The sequence below is a fragment of the Leopardus geoffroyi genome, chromosome D4 (genome assembly GCF_018350155.1).
Source record: "Leopardus geoffroyi isolate Oge1 chromosome D4, O.geoffroyi_Oge1_pat1.0, whole genome shotgun sequence".
Lineage (NCBI taxonomy): Eukaryota > Metazoa > Chordata > Mammalia > Carnivora > Felidae > Leopardus > Leopardus geoffroyi.
The window spans coordinates 76582589-76595321 of NC_059342.1; the positions used below are offsets into that span (position 1 = coordinate 76582589).

General features: G+C 43.0%; 1 protein-coding gene across 4 annotated transcripts in view; it reads right to left on the reverse strand.

Annotated features, from left to right (window-relative positions):
- The window catches only part of ASTN2 (astrotactin 2), an 879885-nt gene that overhangs the window by 313311 nt on the left and 553841 nt on the right, over positions 1-12733 (reverse strand). For all 4 annotated transcript variants that reach the window (XM_045469026.1, XM_045469024.1, XM_045469025.1 and 1 more), the window contains one exon: positions 12316-12482. In XM_045469026.1, coding sequence (XP_045324982.1) covers positions 12316-12482 — 167 coding nt within the window. The remainder of the gene's footprint in view (positions 1-12315; positions 12483-12733) is intronic.

Here is a 12733-nt window from a genome sequence, read left to right on the forward strand (position 1 = left end):
GATCTTATCCTAGGATCTTTACAGTTGTGAGTTTTCTAATTCAGAAATAGTTTGCATCTCCATTTATTAAGTGTTCCTTTAATGTCTTTTAATTTTTTTTATTATTTTTTGTAAACACTGTTTTCCTGTTATTTAGATTTTTAAAGTCTCCAAAACCAGTGTGGCTCAAACACCTTTTATTACAATCAAAACTTAATTTTTTATATGAAATATAATTTCTTATCGAATTGGTTTCCATACAACACCCAGTGCTCCTCCCAACAGGTGCCCTCCTCAATGCCCATCACCCACTTTCCCCTCTCCCACACCCCCATCAACCTTCAGTTCATTCTCAGTATTTAGGAGTCTATTATGGTTTGCCTCCCTCCCTTTCTGGTTTATATATTAAGCGTTCCTTTAAAGCCTTCTCTGAAGTTTTAGACTTCTGGTTGTAAACGTCTTCTCGGGGCTTATTCTTACGTATGGGTACAGTATGCAGGGTTCCACAGGATACAGACGTGCATTTTAGATGCAGATCACCAGGGGCCAAATCCTGATTTTGTCTCCCATTAGCTGTGTGGCCTTGGACAAAATGCTTAGCCTCTCTGTACTTGCTCTGCTTACCTATAAAGAAGTACTCACCTCAAAGAGCCACTGTGAAGATTAAATGAGATATGTCTGGAATTCGGTGTCCCCAAACTTACAGCCAGTGGTCACTGCTATCATTACATCCTTTTCCATTACAGAAGTAGGATCAGGTTTTCACTTATGTTTTCCCTTATATTTTCTAGTAGAAACTGCTGATATTGAGGAAAGCTATTACTGATTTCTGTAAGTTGATTTTTCACCGTGCCACATAAGAAGCTCATCAGTTCTAATACACGTACCAGATTTTTCTAAATGGATGAGTATATATTTGCCTCGTTTGGGCATTAGAACTATGCTAGGATTTTGGAATAAATTAGAAAACAGCCATTTTATTTTCTTTCTCTGGTTCAGTTTATATAAGAGAGTGGTTGTGCATTCCTTAATGATTTGATAGGACCTGCCTATAAAACCCATGAGCTCATGACTTCTTTTCAATTGTAGATATTTAGCTCTCTGATCATTTTATTTTATGTTATCTGTCTGTTTAGATTTTCTACACCATCATGAGTGAAACTTGGTAATTTATATTTTCCAAGAAAATAATGCATTTTATCAAGACTTGCAAATTTATTGATATAAAGTTGTACACAGTATTCTCATTAAATTTGCTTTATCTTCTGTGCTTCTATGGGTATGTCTCTAGCTCATTCCTAACGTCCTTGTGTTCTCTCTCCCTCTCTCATTTCAAAAGGCTTTTGCATTTCATTGATGAGGCTCCTTTTTTTCTCCTATTTCATTTATTTCAGCTTTTATTTGTATTAATTCCTTCCTGCTGCTTTCTTTGACTTTGTTTTATAATTCTTTTTCTGGCTTCTTGATTTGAATGCTTATTTGTTTATTTTCAATCTGTCTTGCTTCTCAATACATGACACGGAGCTCTGACTGCTTTGCCCATGTTCCATGAATGTGAATATACAGTCTGCCTGCTCCTACTCATTTCTAAGGACGTGGTCATTTAAGTTTGATTTTTCTCCTTACTCGAGTGTTACTTAGGAGGTTTAGTTGTTTAAATGTAAAAAAATTCTCGAGTAGACCGATGCATCTGCTAACTAGACTGCTGTTAATATGTAATATTATTGCATTGTATTCTGGAATATAGCTTGTATAATTTCTACTTCGGTGAATTTACTGAGATTTCATGCTCCCTTACTTAAGGGAGACGGAGGTGTGGAGCTCAGAGTTTGTATCTAATTAAACCTGGGTTCAAAGGGAAGCTATGCCCCTTATCAGCCATATGACCCTGATACAATCTATTAACTTCTGTAGGCCTCAGTGACACAATCTATTAAATGGGGATAAAAGTTATCCTTACCACAGAGCTTATGTGAGAACCGACATAACTTACCTAAAGGACAAAATAGTATCTGTCGTGTAATAGACAATGTGAAACATATGGTGCCATTGCAACACTGCTCTTGATAAATGATATATCCATACATATAGCATTCATGTATTTTAAATAGATAAGTGTATACATAATTATTACAGTTCAAGTTAAATATGTACATTATATACATATGTATGCCTGTGTATTTATATTCTTATGCATATACATATATACACACACATATATACATGTACATATATACACATACATACATACACACATACACGCAAAGCTCAGCCCTACAGTTAAGATTCCAGTCTAGTGGAATATTTCCCTATATACAAACTGACCTGCTCCTTATTACAACCTGAATTAGGTAGAATAATGGTGCCCCCCAAATGTCTGTGTCCTAACAACCATAGGTCCTTACAACCTATGGATATGTTACCATACATGGCAAAAGGAACTTTGTAAGTATGATTAAGACTTTCGAGGTGGGAAGATTGTTCTTGATTATCTAGTTGGACTCAATGTAATCAAAAGGGTCCTTATAAGGGGAGCCTGGGTGGCTCAGTTGGTTAAGCATCCGACTTTGGCTCAGGTCATGATCTCACGTCACGGTTCATGGGTTCGAGCCCCATGTCAGGCTCTGTGCTGACAGCTTGGATCCTGGAGCCTGCTTCAGATTCTGACTCTCTCTCTCCCTCTCTCTCTCATAAATAAATAAACAAACATTAAAATTTTTAAAAAGGGGTGCCTGGGTGGCTCAGTTGGTTAAGCATCTGACTTGGGCTCAGCTCATGATCTCACACTTGGTAAGTTCGAGTCCTGCATCAGGCTCTGTGCTGACAGCTCGGGCCCTGGAGCCTACTTTGGATTCTCTCTCTCTCTCTCTCTCTCTCTCTCTCTCTCTCTCTCTCTCTCTCAAAAGTAAATACACATTAAAAAACATTTTTTAAAAGGGGGTCTTTATAAGAGCATAAGAAGTAGACAAATGTGTCAGAGTCAGAGAAGGAGATATAGTGTGGAGTCAGAGGAGAAACAGATAGAAACAGACTGTTCCTCTGGCCTTAAGAATCTTGCTGATGCCTCAGTTTTAGGAATTGTGACTTCCACAGGTGTAAATAATAAATCTGTGAGGTTTTAAGCCACTACGTTTGTGGCAATTCATCATCAAAGCATCAGGAAACTAAAGGAAGACCGTAGCAGGGAGGCATTGCTCATGTTCAGATGAGAAAACCGGTAAGTGACTTGCCCATGGAGATACACCTTGTTTACCGTGGTGCTAGGAAGCAGACCTGGGAGTTCATATTTCAAAGCATGTGTATGAGTGTGTGTGTGCCACGTGTGTGTGTGTGTGTGTGTGTGTATGTGTGGGTGAGAGAGAAATTTTAGCCATATTACACCTGTAGGTTCATGGTTATTTATTTATTTATTTTTGTCTGGGGGTAGGAAAGGATTGTGGCTCAACAGGAGAGGAAGGAGGGGAGATAAAAGGTTTGGGGTATGCTTAGTAAGACACTTAGAGATGCGGGGAGGGGAAAAAAACAGAGACTCATAAAAACATAGGGACTCAGAGGTAAATGATCCTCTGAGTTTTGAAACATGAGAAACTCTCTCCCCCAAGCCACCTCAGGGCACAAGATGGATGATTTATGCAAAGGTCTGTTTAGTTGTTTTTTTTTTTTTTTTTTCCATGCGACATAATTATACAGTTTCTTTAGAACATTCTGTCGTCTGGGAGATTTTCTTACAGAAATTCTAAAGAGTGTAGGCTCACAGGAAACCAGCCAAGATCTGCATGGAACTATATTTATACATATGCCAAAATGAAAACCATAAAATAAGTACAAAGATACAAACTGGGCATTTTAGCTGTAGGCAATGAATGTGTTACCCTTAACACACCTATCACATTATAGAGAATACTAGAACTAGATGGGCCTTTAGAGATTGTACCATAAAACCTATACGTGTTTGGCCAAGAGCATGTTTTATTTAATCCCTACAGCAACATCACGAGATGGGGAGTTTCATTCCAACACAGCCACCAAGGACCTCGAGGCTGGCACTTGAAAATTCCACAACCAAGATCATACCAGCACTTTGGAAAAACCAGTACCTTGACCTGGATCTTCTTACCCCTCATCCAGTACTCATTTCATTTCAGCCCAAATGACTATTTCCAATCTGCTTGTCTTTCAAAAGAGGAATCTGGGACCATAGAGAGGTATGGCATTTACACAGATTCTCCAAGCAGGGTGTTTATTTATTCATGTATTTACTTGCTCAGTTATTCATTCATTCCTCAACGGTTTGTGGAGCCTATAAAATTATAGATGGCAATGCACAGACTAGAAATTTTTTTCTTTAAATGGCAAAAAGAATCAGATCCTGGAGGGGGGGGGGCTGGGAATGTAAAAACATAGAAAATGTAAGGTCAGAAGAGCTCAAGGAACGGCATACAACACTGACTTGGACCAACGTCAGGGCTGAATCTGAGTATCCCACCACAAGACAAGACCGTAGCAGGTGCCGTCCAGCCTTACTGAATCGGACCCCTGAAATGAATCCCACCCTGGGGCTGTCCGGACCATGACTCTCTGTGGCCTAGAAGGTAAGGTCCTGAGCCACAGGAACCCTACAATCCAATATCATGGGGGCCTTTCTCATGAAGGCCCTTGGGACTGTCTCAACATTAACCAAAATAAAGATTAGTAAAACTGTTTTCAGGGTGGTCTCCATCTGAAGGTTTCACTCAAGGGAAAGATTGAGTTTCCAGAAAAGCCATTTTGAATGTAAGGTACCCAAGGGTATTCTTTAGAAAAGAAGGAAAGAAGGAAAGGAAAGGAAAGGAAACAGAATTCCATGGGGGAATTCTGGTTAACTTATATAATGATGTATCTACTCTAAGACCCTCAACACTTGTGAGAAACATTAGCATGTCACCTAACACTAAGAAAAACATTTAAAAAAAATCTTTCAAAGCATTGATAGTAAAATGCATCCTGATTTCAGAGATGTTAGAAAGTGGAAAATGTGGGCACTTTAGAACCAGTGAATTATGATATATCACCACCGCGGGACTTGTCAGAGCCTTTACAATCCTCAGGTGCACCATGAACCTTAAAGGCAGTTATAGAGTACAATTTCCCATCCACATAGGAATGTGACCACTGAGCTACCCTTTTCTGCCTTTCAGCTGCATATGGGACTCATGTTTCACAGATCCCACAGTGGAAAAACCTCTCTGAACGAATGGATGAACTCTGTGTGCTTCAGTCAAATGTCTGAATATGTTTTACACCTGAGCTTTTGCAAAATACTTCAAGCAGCCGGGAGCATAAGGTTGTGATGTCTGCCGAGAACCTGGTATGTGGATGTTCTGTGCTAACTATGGGAGGTAAAATCCCGTTTCTTCGATCAGAAGTCACAGAGGTGAAAATGCAGACCCTAACCTAAAAGTCAGAAACCAAAACAAAACAAGTGCTGAATAAACACATCCCACACCTCTCCAACCAGTTACTGAAAGTCAAAATTAAGATCACTATCTTCCGTCTGGAGGTCAGCGTTTTCCACTCCTAGAGAGGATGTGTGGCTAGACGTGCTCTTTCGGCCCAGATTTTTAAACACATTTTCATTACATTGTTAATAAAATTACATTGAAATCACATTCAAATTTGAAGAGAGACGCTTGGGTTATCTCCTGTCCCAACTTTACCTCCTAAATGGCTGTGAGATCCTTCTGGGCCACGGTTTCCTCCTCTGAAAGATCTGAGAAATACTTGAAACTTCAAAAAATATTAATGACCTTGATCACCATTTCTTATTTAAAAATACAGGGAACAAAAATATATATACAGGGAACATCTCTCTTAGCAAATTATGCCAGGAAAAGGTGTTTACCCCCTGAAACAAACAAAACACAATAAAACAACAAAAAACACAACCTTCCTTTTGTCAAGCCAGGACTACTATATAATCCACCATATGTTTGGGGGAGGGGGTTGTTTGTTTTGCCTTTTCTGTTTACTTCAGTTGCCAAGAAGCAAAGAGCTAAATTTATCTCCAGTTGAGTAATGCCCCCATTTCAGGCTCCTGCAACCATTTTCTCTCTCTATCCTTACACATGGCTCCAGTCAGTCCTAACTTTATATGACATGTTTTTTTAAATAGGTTGGATTTATGTGGATAATATTAAGTCCTTGTCAAAGAATGTACGAAGTACATCATAAACACACACACACAAAAGATACCAACTTGGTTGCTAGGTAACCAAGCAACCTGTAATTGCTTGGGGATGCTCCCTCACCTGTAAAGATTCATTCTAAATGCTTCAGCTCAGTTTCTGATGACCTTCTCAACTTCTCTCAAATTCACCTGCTTCTCTCTACCCTGCTAGTACCTGTTGCTCTATCAACATCAATCAGGACCAAGTGAGGCTCAGCCACCTGTCCTCAGTGTCCCCTCTGTCCCAGAGTACAAACTCAATGCCTATTTGCGTTCTCAGCATCCCATAAAAGGCCAGGTATAGAGTAGGTGCAAGAAATCCTAGATAGATGAATTCCTTAATTCAACGGTTACGGTTTTGAAGAAGTTCTTGGGGCAAACAGTGGGGAGTGACAATGGGGATACCCAGGTGACTACGACCTAGTCCCTGATCATGAAGACTTCACAGTCCTTTTTCCACACAGGAAAGCAGGTAAGTCAAAAGAGCAACGGGGTGACCACAGAGAGAAGCACTGGGGTGCTGTGTGATCCCAGAGAAAGATACTTTACTCAGTTGTGTAGACCAGGGGCTGGCTATCAAGGAAGCTGGCAGGAGGTCCAGTCTGCAGGGTGTCCAGATATCACTGGGATAAATTAGAATTCAAAGCTACCAAACAGTCCTTGCAAGAGCGTCTTGTGGGTCGAAATGAAAAAAATACAAATCAAAATAAAACAAGAAAAAAGGTCCTTTCTTTGCACGCCCTAACCCCACTTGCTAAATCCCGAGCCAATATTTAAGCAGTATCCACTTGAAAGGGCAAGGTATTCTATTACCCAGCTCCAGGGTAACTACACTTCTCACTCCTGCACCCCATGGGGCTCAGAGAAGACTTGTCAGAGAAGGTTATATCCACACTGAGTCTTGATGATGAAACAGAGCTAAGCTAAATGGCCACAGACAAGGGGTAGGGATTGATGGTACAGAGGAGGAGGAGAGGCAGATGGAACAACATTGTCAAAATTCCAGATGCGCAGGCCAAGAAGAGGCCTCATTCAGGAAGAGGGACAGAACTGGAATTGCAGCTGGGAAGACTGGGCTGGGGACAACTGCTTTAGCCATGTTAAGTGAAGAACATCATTTAACAATTATTATGTGAGCACCTACTAATTGCCAGGCACTGTTCTAGGTGCTGGAGATAGGGTGGTAAAGAAGACCTACAATTCCGTCGCCAAGTGATTAAATTAGCTGGCTTTACACCTATTAGACTGGCCATAACTGCCATTCGCTGGGTGCTCACGCATGCTGGCCTCTGTGCATGCATAATTCCATTCAATCCTCACAACTGCATCTGATTCTACTTAAAAGGAAAGGCTCACGGAAGTTTAGGGACTTGCTTAAGACCACATAGCTAGAAGTGGCCAGAGGCGGGGAATAACAGCAGGTCTGTCCTGACTGAGACTAGAGCCACACAGCCTCAGTTGGAGCCCTAATGCCCACATGGTCCCCATGTGTGACCTTGGGAAAGTCACAGAGCTATTTTGTGCCTGGTTTTCTTGATGGTAACTGGCGATCATAATAGTGCGTCCCTTGTAGAGTTGTTAGGAGAATTAAAAACCGGCTCTTGTAATCGAAGCACTAACCACAGCCGTGGCACAGAAGAGGCACTTCATAAAAGTTAGCTGCTGTGACTCACCTGGCTGCAGAGGGGTTTATTGAACCTGAGCCTACCCAAGGAACTCAGCAAGGTCACAGAGCTCTGATCCAGTCTGGAAGGTCTCCTTGAGCAAAGGTTTGTTTCCCTTGCTTAATTCAATTAGGTGCTACATCTCTCTACCAACTTTCTCACAAGTACCTGCTAATGGCTTTCATTGTTTTGTTTACAGTGCTTCTAACAAGTGTGGGTAACTTCTCATTTGCATCCTTAATAGGCAATCTTCAAAACATGTTGACACTGTAGTTGGTTTTAGGAGACCTGGGTTTTATTTTCTTTTTTTGTCCTGTTTATCAGCATTTGGATGGGCTTCAACAGCTGCCAGCACACTCCCGCCCATTCATTCTTATTTAAGACTTTCAGAGTTCTTCTTATATTTTGGATATTAACCCCTTATTGGATATATCAACATCAAAAACAGCAACGACAACAAACAATCCAATCAAAAAATGGCCAGAGGACCTGCATAGACATATTCCCTAAGGAGACGTACCAATGGCCAACAGATTCATGAAAAACTGTTTCAATATCACTGCATGTCAGAAAAATGTAAATCAAAACCACAATGAGATATCCCTTCAAATCTGTTGTTAAGGCTAGTATCAAAAAGACAGGAAATAACAGGTGTTGGCAAGAATGTGGAGAAAAGGGAACCTCAGTGCACTGTCGGTGGGAATGCAAACTGGCGCAGCCACTATGGGAAACAGTATGGAGTTCCTTAAAAACTTAAAAATAGAACTACCCTACGATCCAGCCTGAAGAAAATGAAAACACTAATCAGAAAAGATATGTGCACCCGATGTTTACTGCAGGATTATTTACAATAGCCAAGATATGGAAGCAGCCCAAGTGTCATCAATAGATGAATGGAGGGGCTTGTGGGTGGCTCAGTCCATTAAGTGCCCAACTTCAGCTCAGGTCATGATCTCATGGTCCATGAGTTCGAGCCCTGGATCAGGCTCCGTGCTGGCAGCTCAGAGCCTAGAGCCTGCTTCGGATTCTGTGTCAATGTCTCTCTCTGCTCCTCCCCCACTTGTGCTCGCTCTCTCTTTCTCTCTCTCAAAAATAAATAAACATTTTTTAAAAAGTTATAGATGAATGGATAAAGATGTGGTGTGTGTATATGTAGACACACACACACACACACACACACACACACACACACCATGGAATACCACTCAGCCACATACAAAGAATGAAATCTTACCATTTGTTTTTTTTTTTTTTTTCAACGTTTATTTATTTTTTGGGACAGAGAGAGACAGAGCATGAACGGGGGAGGGGCAGAGAGAGAGGGAGACACAGAATTGGAAACAGGCTCCAGGCTCTGAGCCATCAGCCCAGAGCCCGACGCGGGGCTCGAACTCACGGACCGCGAGATCGTGACCTGGCTGAAGTCGGACGCTTAACCGACTGCGCCACCCAGGCGCCCCGAAATCTTACCATTTGTGACAACATGGATGGACCTAGAGGGTACTATGCTCAGGGAAATAAGTCAGACAAAGAAAAACACCACACGATTTCACTGATCTGTGGAACCTAAATATCAAAACAAAGAACACCAACAAAAAAAAAAAAAACAGAGTCATAAATACAGAGAACAAGCTAGCGGTTGCCTGCGGGGAGGCGGGGGCAGGGAAGGACAGGGGCAAAACAGGGGAAGGGGCTTGAGGAACAAGCTCCTAGTCTCATGTGGTTGCAAAGTACGACATAGTAAATAGAGTCAGTACCAGTGTATTAAGTTTCTATGGTGACAGATGACAAGTACACTTACTGCGGTGAGCGTCCCCTAACATATATAAATGTCAGATCACTATGGCGTGCATCTGAAACTAACTTTGTATCCCAACTCTGCTTCAATTAAAAAAAAAAGAGACTTTCAGAGACTTTTCCTGATAGGGAAAGTCAGGTGATCCTGTCTCACAAACGTAAAAACCAAGAACTTAAACACCTCGAGTCACTGAGCAAGTGAGGGGCTATTGTCCCTACTCATCATTCACTGTAATTATTTTATTTAACAAATACATACAGTGCCAACTCTGTGCAGGGCCCTGTTCAGAAGCACTTTACAGACACTCATGGAAACTGTGAGGTAATGCATTTTAGTCCTCATCACAACTCCATAAAGAGATACTATTATCATGCCTATTTTACACAGGAGGAAAGGGAGACACAGAGATGTTGAGTAACTTGCTCATGGTCACGCAGCAAGGAGGCAGCGAGCTACATTACTAACCATGTGACCTTGGACACACGACTTACCCTTAAGGGAGTAATAAACAGTAAGTAACTGTGCACTCTTCACAAGCATCTTTATATTGGGGCAAATATTAAAAGTTTAGACACGAGCAAACTGAAGATCAGGGGTTCTCAGAGACTTGCCCAATGCCTAAGAGAGAGCTATCTCCGGAGCTTGGATGAGAACCGGAGTCTGTCGATTCCCCTTGACCTCTGCAGTGTGCTTCACTGGAAGGTGGTGACAGTCGCTATGTCACAATCCATTACTGCTCTACCTGCTGTTCCTGCTGTTTTTTGCAACAGAAAGACCACCCCACCACCAGGTACACAGGGAGAAAAATAATGATAAGAACACGGCTGATTCTGTATTCAAGCCTCAGATCTAAGCCCATGCATAATTTACTCAACACTGCCCTGCAGTCACTTAAGCTGAGGAGAGACAGCTATAAATTCAGGTCTGCATACACTAATTTATTTCTTATTTATTTTGCTGATACATATCTAGGGCCTGCAGCAAGCCATTGCAACACCTGCTCAAAGGCACCTGCAGCCCCCAGTGTAACTGAGGCAGAAGGGGAAACCCTAAAGCAAGTCCCAGGAGGAAAACTAGAACCCTGGACGAGAACCATGCAGATAAAATTAATTTTCTGTTACACTGAGTTCAAACTCATACACGCTCCCCCACCCCCTTTTGCATAATATGTAGGACCGAACAGGCTCTTGCTAAATGCCTTATTCTGTTTTCCGATCTTAGCAAAGCACTGAGCATATTTCGATGACAGACATTCTTGCACGAGCACTGGATTATTTTTCTGAGTCACAGAATGTCAAAAGATGAGGACATTTTTATTTATTTATTTATTTTATTTTTTTATTTTTTTTTTATTTTTTTAAATTTTTTTTTTTCAACGTTTATTTATTTTTGGGACAGAGAGAGACAGAGCATGAACGGGGGAGGGGCAGAGAGAGAGGGAGACACAGAATCGGAAACAGGCTCCAGGCTCTGAGCCATCAGCCCAGAGCCTGACGCGGGGCTCGAACTCACGGACCGCGAGATCGTGACCTGGCTGAAGTCGGACGCTTAACCGACTGCGCCACCCAGGCGCCCCAGAAGATGAGGACATTTTTAAATAGGAAGATGTCACCAGAAAGAGACTGAAGAAGAGAGGGGAAAAAAAACAGTGCCATTTTCGAGGAATAGCTGAGGATCAAGCCCTACCCTGGAGGCCGTCCATGACAGAGGTAATTCCCAATTCACTCCTCCGGATGGAAAACTAGGTAAACTGGATGAAATGTTAGGCGTCATCGGCCAAAGATCTCATTTTGCATGTGGTCAAACTGCGGCCCAGAGAGGGAAAGGGACTTGTCCCAGGCTACTCAGCAAGCTGGTCCCAATGTGCCCATTCTTTCGGTCTCAGACACATTGCAAAACTCCACTGAGTCCTTAGCATTTGCCTGCACGGCTTCCTTTCCGCCTCCTCGCCTCCACTTAATTATCCTTACAGATAGGGCGTTAGGGCATAGAGAGGCCATCCCTGAATTTGCACTGCTAACTCCCTGCAGAAACGGGGTAGACAGTGTGGCCTAAGCTTTTTCTCAAGCACACACCTCCTGGTTTCTCAGTGACACTTTCTTTTTTTTTTATTTTTTTTTTCAACGTTTATTTATTTTTGGGACAGAGAGAGACAGAGCATGAACGGGGGAGGGCAGAGAGAGAGGGAGACAACAGAATCGGAAACAGGCTCCAGGCTCTGAGCCATCAGCCCAGAGCCTGACGCAGGGCTCGAACTCACGGACCGCGAGATCGTGACCTGGCTGAAGTCGAACGCTCAACCGACTGCGCCACCCAGGCGCCCCTCTCAGTGACACTTTCAAGGCGCCTGCTCTGGTCTCCAAGCTACACTGGCCAGGGCTGCAGGGGAGATGCAGAAGGGGCAGGGGGCTTCAGCACAACATAGTCCTGACCCTAAGACACCGCCTGAGCACGGATTCCATCTATTATAAGAATTAATCAATTATTTATTTTGCTTCTTCCTTTCTTCTTCCCAATACCCCGCAGAAGCCTTTTGCTTCTTGGGCTGAAAAAGCAGACACGGAAAGGCCATTTCGTTGACGGGCAGGCCCGGTCTGGCCTGACTGCAGTTCCTGACCTTTTTTCCGCATCTCCCACCGAGGGGAAGGGCCTCGGGGACAGAGACTCACCCGCAGAACATGAAGATAGTGCTGGAGGTGGCATCATAGGGCAAAGGCAGCGTCTGCTGCAGGCACAGCTGCTCACAGCCACCGTTGAAGCCGTCCGAGCAGTCGATGCCTTTGGAGTGGTCGTAGCATCCGGAGCCGTCCTTCATGGGCCTCAGCTCCTCGGGGCACTGCTCGGGGAGAGAGCGACAGGGCAGTCATGGCCAAGGAGGTGGTGGGTCCCACTGAGCCCTCTCCTCCCACTTTCCGAGAAGGGCCATGCGTCAGAGACCACAGAGGGGGTGTCAAAGTCTTGTCTGGCCAATTAGTAGTTGTATGGTCTCTCTGAACCTCACTGTGCCCACCTGTGAAATGGGACTTTTGTCAGTATCCGCCTGGTAGATGTGTGAGAATAGAAGGAGGTACCGTGGGCAAAGTGCTC